At 42.2% G+C, this 12,656-nt stretch overlaps 2 protein-coding genes across 2 annotated transcripts in view; both read right to left on the reverse strand.

Annotated features, from left to right (window-relative positions):
* tgfb5 (transforming growth factor, beta 5) overlaps positions 1-5,641 on the reverse strand; it is a gene marked incomplete at both ends in the record, with an annotated part of 7,395 nt that extends 1,754 nt beyond the window's left edge. The window contains 6 exons of the mRNA XM_083891592.1: positions 217-370; positions 649-829; positions 2,352-2,462; positions 2,569-2,701; positions 3,096-3,259; positions 5,284-5,641. Of these exons, the coding sequence (XP_083747718.1) occupies positions 217-370; positions 649-829; positions 2,352-2,462; positions 2,569-2,701; positions 3,096-3,259; positions 5,284-5,641 (1,101 nt within the window). The remainder of the gene's footprint in view (positions 1-216; positions 371-648; positions 830-2,351; positions 2,463-2,568; positions 2,702-3,095; positions 3,260-5,283) is intronic.
* Positions 5,642-9,853: 4,212 nt separating this feature from the next.
* Positions 9,854-12,293, reverse strand: trmt112 (tRNA methyltransferase activator subunit 11-2). The gene is made up of 4 exons (XM_083891702.1): positions 12,122-12,293; positions 11,143-11,244; positions 10,686-10,778; positions 9,854-10,231 (listed from the first exon to the last, which is right to left on the reverse strand). The coding sequence occupies exons 1-4, from the start codon at positions 12,194-12,196 to the stop codon at positions 10,130-10,132; spliced, it is 372 nt and encodes a 123-aa protein (XP_083747828.1). The 5' UTR covers positions 12,197-12,293; the 3' UTR covers positions 9,854-10,129.
* Between the last annotated feature and the right edge of the window lie 363 nt (positions 12,294-12,656).

Genomic DNA, 12,656 nt, shown 5'->3' on the forward strand with positions numbered 1-12,656 from the left:
ATCCACACACAGGGAGACAAACGTGATGTACTCTATGTTTATTAGATCATCTCATCTATAATTCACCTCTGTTTTTTCTACTAGTGCCTTTAACAAAAATTCTAAATAATAAATATTAAAGTTTTGAGCCAAGAGCGTCCATGTCTCAGTCTGCTTTGTGCTGCGTTCATCACTTTTTCAGTCTCCAGCCATAACCACATATACATATCCACTCACCATGTTGTAGTGGTTGTTGGCACTCCAGAGGTAAGGACAGTTGCCAGCACAGAAGTTAGCTTTATAACCTTTGGGCTCATGGATCCACTTCCAGTTGAGGTCACGTCTGAAGTCGATGTAGAGAGAGCGCAGGCAGCAGCCCTGGTCTGAGCCGCTGAGACACAGAGAAACAAACACATTTCAGTCCTCAGGCCTCAGTCCCGCTCTTCAAGGTCTGGGGCAAGGGCCCAAAGTTGGGTCATGGGAAAATGACAATTGAAGAACCCGCTATTTTTCCCCTGCAGAGTGAGGTAGTCTAAATAAAAAAGTGCATGCCTGTTGGCCTGCAGTCTAAACACAGGGCCACACAAAAGTGAGCTTTTCCACCCTCACAACTACAGATCAGAATTATAAAACTACAACACACACACACACACGTGTGTGTCAGCCTACCGGGTGCAGGTTGAGGTGTCTGTGGCAGCTGCCCTCTTCTTGCGGTTCTTCTTGGCCGGGTTGTCGACGCGGTCACTGGGCAGCAGGGTGAGGATGAGGTGCGGTGTCTTGCTGCTGAAGTCCGTCTGACCTTTAACCTGACCTGGTTTTCTCATCTGACGGAGATGCTCGTCGTCCACGCCTGTGAGACGTTGTACGAGGAAAACAACAGTTACTTTATTCTTCAATATAAAACGATGTCAGTATTGTAAGTAATGTTTCCATTTAGAGGGAAAAGTGTGAGAGACACCAGTGTGTTTGACAGCTGGTATCATCCCATAAAAGTGAATGTAGTCTTGGTTTTCCCAATGTTACCAATAGGGGGCGACTCTACTAGTTGCAAAAATGATTCCATCTGCAGGTGTGGTAGAAATTTATCCTATTCGTCACTAGATTTAATACGTCAGAAAACATTTTTCTAAGGAGTTAAAAGATCTTTTCTTCAATAGAACATGATGTTTCATTCATTTATTTGCAACCACATTATCCTCTTTCAGAGTTGACACATGGGGTGAAAGGCAGGTTACACCCAGGGCCAACATTCAGAGACAAACCACCTTTCACTCCCACGTTCATACCTACGGTCAATTTAGAGTCTCCAGTTCACCTAATCCAGTCTTTGGACTTGGGTCACATGGTGAGACAACGGCAAACATTGTTGCCTCACAGCAACAAAGTCACAGATTTGGATGCTAGTTAAAGCGACAAACACCTGATCACCTGCGCCACCTATAGGTGAAGGTGTGGAAGCTTCAGGTTCTTTTGTGTGTGCGTGGGTTATGGTGTGATTGACAGCTAGTATCATCCAAAGTGCCAACTGTGTGAGATTCTTGTTGGTGACAATATAATATATTGCTATATATATGGTGCTCCTTCCACTGCTGATGAAGATTATTAATACAATAATACCTCCTTTTTTATGGAGGATGAAATCATTTTAAAGTTTTAAACATGTATATATTTTTTTTAATTACAGGACATAAATGGAAACATACACATAACAAGTTTGTCTCAAAGGCCCTGAATGTCGTGGTGAGTGACTGCAGCTGGTTTCATGGCTCTCCTGAGTCTTTCTGTGCTACATTAACACAAGAGCACAAGCGCTGACTTGTCTCACTGCAGTATCAATGTTTGTTTTTTTCATATGTGGAAAAAAAAAAAACGCCGGACTTGGCTCAGCCGAGTGTAAATCCTGAAGAAAGTGCCATAATTTGGGGCCTAAAGGAAGAAACACCGACAGTCTGGTATTTGGTAGTATCACAGAATATGGAGGACTTGTTTCTCCTGTCAGTCTGCGAGTGATTCAGAATCACAGGAGGCGTCTCTTTAAGAAGAGTCTGCACTTAATGACCACATTTTGTGACCTGCGGGATAACTGCTGTGCCAATAAATCTCCGCCCGTGCACTTTCAATTTCTCCAACACAGCCACAACCAACCTGTTAAAGCTACATTTGTCATCTTTATGGCCATTGTGGTTTCACTTCACTAATACACCATGGGGTCAGAAAGTCCAGACGTGTTATCACAACAACTCAATCTTACATGTTGACCAAAGATCCACAAACAAACACACTCAGCTATTCCCTAAATATCTGTGATATGATGCAACAGCAGGATAAACTCTGCAAACTCACTTTCACCAAAAAAAACAAGTGCAACAAACCTGCAAACAGAGCCTCCAGCTCCTCACTCTTGTTAGGAACGATGTTGTTGGTGGACGGGACAAAGGTGCAGCAGGGACAGTGGACGCCCAGCTTCAGGCCAAGATTGTTCTCTGAGACAAGAAAGAAGAGGATTGATGATCATCATGATGAAGATGAATAGATGGAGAGAAGCTAGAGTAGATAGATCATCACATGGTGTTTGGTACTGAGGCTGACCTGGATCTGACAACCAGTCCTTAATGGTTTCTGTGACGTCCACAGAGATCCAGGATCCCTTCGCCTTGGTCTGAACGGTGCGCGAGTCAATGTAGCGTTGAGTGGAGGTGCTCTCTTCATCAGGCTTCAGCAGCTGATGCAAAAAAAACAAACAAAAAAGAAATCAGATGGTGATAGAGCAGAGGTACAGGCCCAGTACTTTTCATATTTTTCCACTGCAGCTAGGGGGCAGTGAGTTTATCTTCCTCTATTTTTACACTGTTGACATGACATTAAACTGTTTAATTACATTAAAAACAATTACAGTAGCTCGTCACAGCATGTCACATTTTAAAAATCAACTCAACTGATGAAGATTGTGTGTCTTGTTGGCCTTGTTTGTGAAGACACATCGCTCCTAAGTGATTTTTACAGACATGATTTAGTGTGCGCTTCACAACTGTGAAAGAATTTGGTTTAATTGGATGTAAAAAGGGCACAGCAGTGTCTCTTCTGTGCTTTTCATGGCTCTGCTCTCAGTGGTTTACCTGATAGATCTCCACTCTCTGCTCTGAGGCCCGGGCCTGCGGGTTGGGAGCTCTGAAGATCCTGAACTCAGCGATGACCAGGGTGCTGTTGGTCAAGTCCACTCCACTGACATCGAAGTGGACGACTCTGTAATGGGGGTTGGGTGCTACTGGCTGCACTGCATCTGGGTGGGGGAAGAAAAAAAAAAGAGGCCCAAAAACGGTTTAAAAATGATGACTAATGCTCCAACAACATCTCAGGTTTTCTTTGACAATGTTTCGTGCATTTTTATGAGTGGTTAAAAGAGAGGCACTGTGGCACTGATGCATTGTCTCAGACATAATTGCTGCTGATGAGTGTCTCCAAACTAAATGACAGGTTTGGGCATAGTAAGTAAATGTGTCTGGTCTTAAGTTTAATACATGGGTAATTAGTGCATTCACACTGTGAGGCTTTACTTACTTTTCCACACACAGACAGGATCATTCTTGATAAGTCACTTTCTCCTCACCTCGTTCATTTTCCCAAACACCACACCACACTCTTTTATGGGCATAAGTGATGCAGCGTTGTTTGTTCAGGTACAAACAGGAAGATTTTCTGTTGATGCACTGTGTGTGTATGTAAATACTGTAAAGAACTGGTGCTTCATTATTGAATTCAGCCTACCTTTCTGTGCTCCGGTCATGCAGGAAGTACTGAACTAATCTTTTTAATTAACTGATTCTAATGATTCTGCAAAGTGAAAACAACTGCTCTGCCCACGTTGAGGAGGTACTATACCTCTGAGTTGTGCTAGAACTGTACATTGGAACAATGCCATTAGTGACAACTAATGGTGAGACTCCAGATTGTGACACGTTTCTCTGCTCTAGCCACTATCTTTTTGGGCTGCTGCAGGTATGTCGCACTGCAAGATGACCGCCTCCATAGAGCAAGGCCCTTGCCTAAAAAGGGTTAATCTAAGGCGATAATCTTCATCTTAAAGCACTTACACAAGCATACATACAGCATTTATATTCAATATCTGTCAATAAACACTAAATAAATAGACATTTAGATCAAACTTCAAAATCAAATATGTCCCTGGATCTTCTTCTTCTTTTTTTTTTAAATATTTCTAGCAGTCGGCAGTAAATGTATGATTATGATAAACTATGATGAAGTTATCCTCAGAAATGTCTCCTCCCTTGGAATCAAAACAACTAACAGTAGTATAGTGAAATAGTGCTGGTCATCATGTATTTGAACAGCCTTGTTGACATTAGTACTACTACTCTACTCTAGTTAAACCCTGCCATTAAAGCGGCTATTAGACAACCTGTAAATATTCAATATTGTAGGGCTGAAACAATTACTCAAGTAATTGATTACTAAATTACTTTTTTTTTTTTTTTTACTACTATGATTACTATTTTTCAAAGAATTAAAACAAGTTCTCTGATTTTTCAGCTTCTTGAATGTGAATATTTTGGGTTTTTCTGCTCCATATAATAAGAATAAGAAATATTTTTTGTGGACAAATCAAGACATTTGAGAAAATAACCAACAGATTAATCAATTATGAAAATAACAGTTGTAGCCCTAGTGCATTTTACACTGTATGACATACAGTAACAATTTGGTAACAATCCATCACATTGTTTGAAATCTGGATCACGATTGACAGTTGGGAAACCAGCGCCCAGGTATAATCGACAAAGTTATTTGGTTTTATTTTGAAGTTGAAGATTGCACATTTAATGCAAATTTGCATGTTTCCAAAACCAAGAACAGGAAACTCGGTTTACTTGTTTGCAGCAAATGCAAAATGCAAAGTCTGCTATTGTTGGTATTTTTCAATTCAGGTCCAGTGTCACCATACTGGATATATGAATATGAAAGTGCTAATTATTATTGTCCATGTTTGTCATTTTACTGCCCTCTAATGCTAAAAAAAAAAGAGAGAAAATGTTGACACTGATTTGGATTAAATAACACAGCTATAATTAATATAATCAATGTCATTTATAGTTTTACATTTGTATCAATAATAATAATAAAAACTAAATGGTGAAACACAGGTGACTCCTGGAAGGGCCCCCCAGATCAATTTCACCTTAGGGCCCCATAAATGCTTGTACCGGCCCTGTGAGGAACAGCACGGGTGGATGTTCACCTGGATCAGTTCTAGTGAATCTCGGAACACACATAGTAACAAAGACTCACTTGTGTCGGTGCGGGGGGGCAGCATGTCGATCCTCTGCACCTCTTTGGCGTAATAATCCTCCTCGCTGCTCTCGCGCTCGCACGCGGACTCGGCGAGGCGCGCGCGCTCTTTCAGCAGCTCCCGCGTGCTGTTGTACAGCAGCATGACCTCCGGGGGAACCGGGCTCGACGCCGGCTCGTCATCATCGTCCGGCGGGCTGCGGATGCGCAGCTTGCTGAGGATCTGGCCGCGCACTGCCTCGATGCGGCGGGACTTCTGCGCGTCCAGGTTGATGGACTGACACGTGTTGAGTCCGTCCACCTGCGGCACACCGGAGAACCGGAGCAGCAGCAGCAGCGCGAGGCGGGGCAGCCACATTGTCCGGGTGAGGAGACTGCGTGGACGGTCACTTAGATAAACCTCCGAGCCTCAAAACCAAGCCGGAAGAAACGTGTGCGTAAAGTCATTGAACATTTAAAGCCGAGGTTTAAACCATTGTCTCCATCACAAAAAAATACAACTGTGAAGAAAAGTCCAACATCCAGATTCGGCAGGTTATTTATGTCAATCAATTTAGCAACAAAACACACTTTTTCTAAGTTAATTTTTCACATAATTCACACACGCGAATGTGGCACATTAAGGCGCGCTGTCATGTTTCCCTCACACACATTTAAATTAAGAAAATCTAAAGGGAAACGTGATTAAATCAGTTATAAGGAAAGATCATTTGTCATATCACAGATGCATCGATCCTCACATCCACAGCCCCGGTGCGCGCGCGTGCGTAAAGGTGGAGATATGTAACTAGAGTGTGTCCGATTCTTTGGAGTATGCCTTATCCGTCTCCGTCGTCCATCCTCGGATCATTCAACAGCTTTCAGGAGAACAGAGTGTCCGCAGGAGCTCAGCCCATGTCGCAGACCCTGCAGACAAAATCCTGATCTGTTCACTTCATGTGAAGCCGCAGGTTTCCTCTTCTTTCACTTCCAAAAAGAGCCATCTGTGCAGCAGAGAACTGGCCCATGGCCGCCTCCAGAAAATGTAGTCACAACCTTTTCAAAAAACCCAAAAAGATCCTCCCATCCCCCGATATATAGGTAAACAGAAAGCTGCCTGCACCAAACCTTGAAAAAAAACACAACCTGTTGATTTATGTTGGAAACCCCATAGTGGGCCTGTTAATCCCCCTCATATAAACACATTGCGAAAAAAAAGGAAAAAGTCAGACGACGTAAAAATACATGACGCAGAAAACTGCATGAAAGAAATCCTTGTGCTGTGGATCTGAACACAACTTAAGAGTAATTTGTAAAACTCCAGGTTAAATGAGCTCCAGTGTGATGTCTGCTGAAAACACTGAGAGCTGCTGTGTGACGTGACTCCATTATTCTGTAGATCCTCTGTGTGTATGTGTGTGTGTGTGTGTGTGTGTGTGTGTGTGTGTGTGTGTGTGAGAGAGAGAGATGCACAGAGCTCCAGACAGAGGGAGTCTGGGAAGGAGGGACTGGATGAAAAGAGTGGAAGTGGAGGAGGAGGAGGAGGTGGTGGTGGTGGTGGGGCCGGTTGCCACTAAAGGGAGGGGAGTGTGTGATTATGTAGGCATGAGCCATCTCCTCTCTCTCACACACACACACACAATTTTTCTCTTCCGCTCCACAAAAATGTCTGCATCACCCTCCTCTCTGCAGGTAAACATAGGGTTTAAAGGGTTACTTCTGCATTTTCACAAACATCTTTCTTCATTGTTTTACAGAAGAAAAGATGAGAGGACTGATCCATTTGTCTCACTGCCTTATTATGTGTCGGTTGTCCCTGCTAATGATCAAAGTCAGTTTTAAAGTGATAGTTGAGTTGAGAAGTGTGGTTATTTGCGGTAACCAACACATTTTAAGAATGTGTGTTGCCATTAGACAACCTTTCCTGGAAACTAATGTTTCTCAACCACCAGAAAGAAAATACTGGGACTAATGCTTTTCCATTATACAATACTAGCACGACTCAGCTTGACTTGTTTTCTTTGCTTTTCCATTAGCGACAGTACCTGGTATTTTTTTTTTAGTACCTGCTCTGGCGAGGTTCCAAGTGAGCCGAGCCAATACTCATATGTGATATTGAAAGACAGCCAGCCACCGATTGGTCAGAGAGTGTCATCACTGGGAGAGTCTTGAGCGAGACGTCCGGCACTGGAATCAAACTGAACACAGCCGAAATGTAGATCAATTAAAAAAAGTGCTGTGCAAAAGTGTAACGCATGACACGTTTTCATGACGACTGACCGGAAAAAGACGCGAATGACGTCAATGTTTATGTGCCGCGACACCGGAGTCCAGGCACCGTTTACCAGTTAGCTCCGTTAGCTGCATTAACTCCTTTTAGCGCCGGTTAGCGCGCCTATAGTGATAGTAATGCGGGTTAACGTTGACACAGTTAAACGGCGTTGACACGTTAACGTTTGACAGAACCAATTAAAAAGACTTCCAAATCCTGAAAAAATACCAATATTTCACAGAGGAGTCTGGCATATTTAGCACTGCCTAAAGCCGGCGATCGTGAGATGAATCATAACCCCTTCTGCCGTATTTTAGTTTATTGACTGTGTCAGATGGAGTCAGCACTCCTGTCATGCAGGAATATTTCAAATTAACTGACTCATGATTCAGTACACCGAATAGAACTGCTATGCCTGTCACTAGTTTGACGTTGCGGCAGCTGTGATACTGCGACCCTGCCCACGCTAAGGAAGTCATGGAAAACGACGTTCTTGATACCAAACGGTACGGAGTTGAGTCATGCTAGAACTGTATAATGGAAAAGCGGTTGTGAGGTCACCCAGAAGAATCTGAAGTCCCGTTTTAAAGCTTTGAGACTCCTATTCACACTGGTGTCCACTCAAATGTGACATGATTCATCATCCATTTTCCTCTAAATGGTAACATAATTTATAAATTGGCTATTGGAGAAGTCCTGAAACTATCAATTAAAAACCATTTACTTCTCATTGAAATGTTTACCGACATTGTAAAACAAATGAGAAGTAGGCTGGCCGGTGGAATTGCCCCCCAGTGGCTATTCAGTATACACTTACTCCGTGGTTGGCCAAGCCAGAAAACTACTTCTACTTTATTTATACAGTCTTTGACTGGAACACAGGAGCTTTTGGTTTACTGGTGCCTTGTTTGGCACATTTTTGTTGCTTTGGTAAATCTTAAAAAAGGACTTTCAACAGTAAAATCTCAAAACAACACATTTGAACACACAGTAGCTTTTGGTACCGTGACAGCTTTTTCTAATATTACTGAATATTAGCTGGGGGTGGGAACTGTAACACATGTGCAGGGCACCCAGTGCAGCTGGTAGCTCGTATCCCAATCACAATATCTGGGTGTGTTAGTTCAGACTCGATGTCAGTCGGAATAACATATCATAACATATAGTAGAAAAAACAAAAACAAGTTGGACTCACAATGATTCATTGTTTTCTACAGTGCCCCCTGTGGTCATATGACAGTTCCTGTGTTCAGAAACCAAGGGAAGGTAATCCCTCAGACTGATGTACTACAGATCGTTACAGTTCTGGTTATGATGTTTTACAGACAATGGCAAAGTAAACATTGGAGAAATGTGATGCATTAACTCTTCACTACAATCTCAAAATGCAGTTTTGTTCAGGTTGTCCGATTTCCAGCCTAAACTCATTCCTGCTGACAGTTCAAGGCTTATCCTAATTCTATTAAATCTCTCCACAGAGAGCCCATCCCTATGTTTCTTTATCCTTTCAAGCTTCCAATGTGGCTCTTTTCTTTCCTCTGCTCCTCTTCGGTCTCATTGTTAATTACAGTTCAGGACTTGGAAAGGACTGTTAATCTGTCAGGGGTGGCTTTTATTGCTGCTCTGCTGCCATCCCATTATACCGTTATTATAGTTGCGGGTGCAGGCCTATAATTGCTGTAAGTAGAAGGGAAAAGGTAGGAAAGACTCAGGCTGCCTTGAGGCTTCTGGTCAGAGCAAACCCCCCTCCTTCATCATCTGCCCTGGCAGGGTTTCTAAAAATGATAACACTGCCTGCAAACAAACAGGCTCCTGTTTAGACTTGACGATACTCTATCATCTCAAAACAACCAGAAATTATTGGAAAGGCAATTTGTCTTTGTGGACCTCAATTTTTTTCTTTAAAAAACTCTCTTGAAAGGGTAAAACACACTGTGGGGTATGTTTGATTGCAGGGGCCCACCCAGGTGGGATGGGGTGGGGTTGTGTGTGTGTATGTGTGCGTCGTTATGCGTGGCTGAAAAAGAGGAATAAAAAAAAAAAAGACTTCCTTAAAAAACAACTTCTAGCTCGCCTGCTTTTTCTGCCCTTTAACTCACAGCCAAATATAGACAAGCCACTGCCACGTCATCCAGCTCTCAGCACTTTCCTAAACCCAGAGAGAGGGCGAGCTGGGGTTCAGAACCTCAGCACATGCAAGCGGGGTTATACTTCTGTGAGTGTCTGTAATATAACTTAATCCATATTTTCCACAAAAACCTACAATATATTTTTGCCCGTGTGAATAAGGACAGTTTTATTGAAAAAGAAAGAGCCTGAACGGATACAAAAATAAATACAGATAAAACCACTGGGGGTTACACTCTCAGGGAACTTTTCCATGTGCTACTCTTCAGATGGTTTTCCCTCTATTGGCAGCATCCCCCACTTAAGATGTCATCATAACAATGAACCAAACAGTTTTTTTTCTTCATGGCTCCAACTCAAACCAGAGTCCAACCTCTCGCTCCTCTATCTCTCTCTCTGAATACCCACAATCCCATTGGAATGACAGTTTGGGGTGAGGTTGTATAATGAGTATTGTTGTGCTGGTGTTTACACCTCGTCCTCGTTCAGCAGCATGTTGGGGATTCCTTTGGTGATGGGGAACTCTCGTCCAGACTCGGGACACTGCAGACAGCCTTCGATCACCTCCACCTGTCACACAGTCACAAACAGGAAGTAGGTGTGAATACAAAATACATATCAAAATCGAAGTACATGGACACCTCTGCTGCCATACTGATGATTTGGGACTGAATGGAATAACTGACTCTAGTTAAGGGGGATTCCAGAAAAAGCATCACAGTGATGAAGAAGACAGAAGTGCAGGAAAAGACAAATTTAGTATCGAGCTGGTCATTAGTGTCAAAACAGTCTGCAGTGAGGAAAAAAGGTTTGGAACACCTGTGTTAGCGGGTGTGTTTAATTTAGCAGCATTTATTAAAATATTAGATACAATAAGACTGAAGGAAAGAAATAAAGCTAAAAAAAACAACCTAGAAAACAAACAGCAGTTAAATGCACATATATATATATATATATATATATATATATATATTTTTTAATCTACAGCCATAAAAAAACAGAACAGGGATGACTGAGCTTTTACCTCTAACAGCACTTTGTGCACTTTCTTCAGGAACTCTTCATTGTTCTCGTAGTCTGCCAGCAGCTCAGCAGGCAGGTCTTGACGGTGACCAAGCTGAGGAGAGAACACACACAGGTTATCACAGGAATTAAAAGTGAAATGCTGAACTGCTGCAACATCAGTGATGAATAACAGCCTCATGTTACTGGCTGAACTTTTTAAAAATTGAGTGGGAAATCTGTGATTGAAAAAGGGCTCAGTGTGATCTGAAACAATGATGAGTAGCGATTGGCTTCAGTCCACTGCAGAGCAGGTTGATTCTTTTTTGTGTGGTTAACACAATCAAAACAACACCTGTGTGTGGTTGTGGTTTATTCAAAGACTTTCCTTAGCAAAGGTTGTTTACACAAAGTAAAGTCTGGCTCTGGAAGGGCTCATATTCCATCAGTGCTGGATACATCTGTGCGGTCAGACTTACCTCCTCTGCGGCCTTGACCAGAGCGCTCCATTCCACTTTGGGAATCATCCTACTCACAAACTGGGGGTTAAACTCCACCTCATTCACCTTCACCTCAGTTGCCTTCACAAACAAAAAAAGACATCAAATAGAGAAAGAACATATCAGGATGACCATCAGAGTCAGCAGCAAATATTCACAGCTTTAAGTAAAAATGTGAAGTTCTATAGCCCAATCAAAAAGTTCCCCCCTGAAATTGGGCGAAAGACAAGACTACACACGAACAGAGAGAGGAAGAGGTGTAGCCTTCATGACACACTGCCCCATTCATTTGTTTATGAGCAACAAAACTATCAGGAAGACACTAGCAGTGATTTGACCAGAAAAGTTACACACTGAAGCTTTAATATAGAAAACTGAGGATGCAATACATCATGATGCATCAAGGAATCAAATCGAAAGCTTGGCATGATGAGTGTAATCGAGTAGTAGCTAGGGGTGGTGGGGAAAATGTTTTCAGTGACATATCATGTTATTTGCAATATTCATGAAGATAATTAATAATGAAGATTCTAACCCTAGCGACATCTCGTTGCTAGCTGAACTTCTCCTCCTAACAGGTGAAAACCCTCCTTGGGACTACCAGCCAATTGCCCACTGTGGTGGACACCTCCCTCATTAACTAGTCCCAATAACTCAATGACGCCACACACATATCAGTACCCAGCGTTACAATATGATAATACGTGATAATATCGTATCGTCATCGAAATATCGTAATAATATCATATCGTGGCGGCTCTGGCGATTATCACCCCTCGTAACACAATTGAAAATTCACACTCATGTCCCGTATTATACTTATTTATCTAACTACTGTCTCTGGAAGCTTCCAAACTATGTTTCTTCGATAGCTTGACAGACGGGTAAACATGTCTAGAAACCTAGACCCGAGGTTAACGGTGTTAGCAGCAATGCTAACCAGGTGTGAGCACTTTACCTTGATGAGCAGCGGGTATCCTTTAGTGACTCCCTTCACGTGAGACATCAACATGTTGTGCGTTAGAAGCTTCATGTTAAAACGTGCCGCTACGTTTCGAAGTAAAACACAAATAAACACACGAAGTTTAGCTCGAGTATCTACATATAAATCACGCTATATTTGTAGCACTAACATGTGGACCGGAAGAGCCTTTATTACGTCGCAAAATAGATTCCCCCGATGCTTTAGCCTACCCCAAGTTAGTTCCTGGGCAACAGATGTAATAGTAGACATGTCTTTTTTTTTTTTAATTGTCTCTATAATGTACTCTAATATACAAACACATTTATATACAATAATAGCGTAACAAAAATTGCAATAACAACACGCATCTATGGCGTAATATCCTTAATAATAATTAAAACGTCAGCCCCATAACATGGAGTGGTAAATTATATAACTGACAAGACAATCAGTACATCCTGCCGGAAATGAATAAAAGCTGGCAGAAAGGGGTCAATAAAATGAGTTCTCTACAATTAAGGTATGTTTG

Source organism: Microchirus variegatus, assembly GCF_963457635.1.
Source record: "Microchirus variegatus genome assembly, chromosome: 6".
Classification (NCBI taxonomy): domain Eukaryota; kingdom Metazoa; phylum Chordata; class Actinopteri; order Pleuronectiformes; family Soleidae; genus Microchirus; species Microchirus variegatus.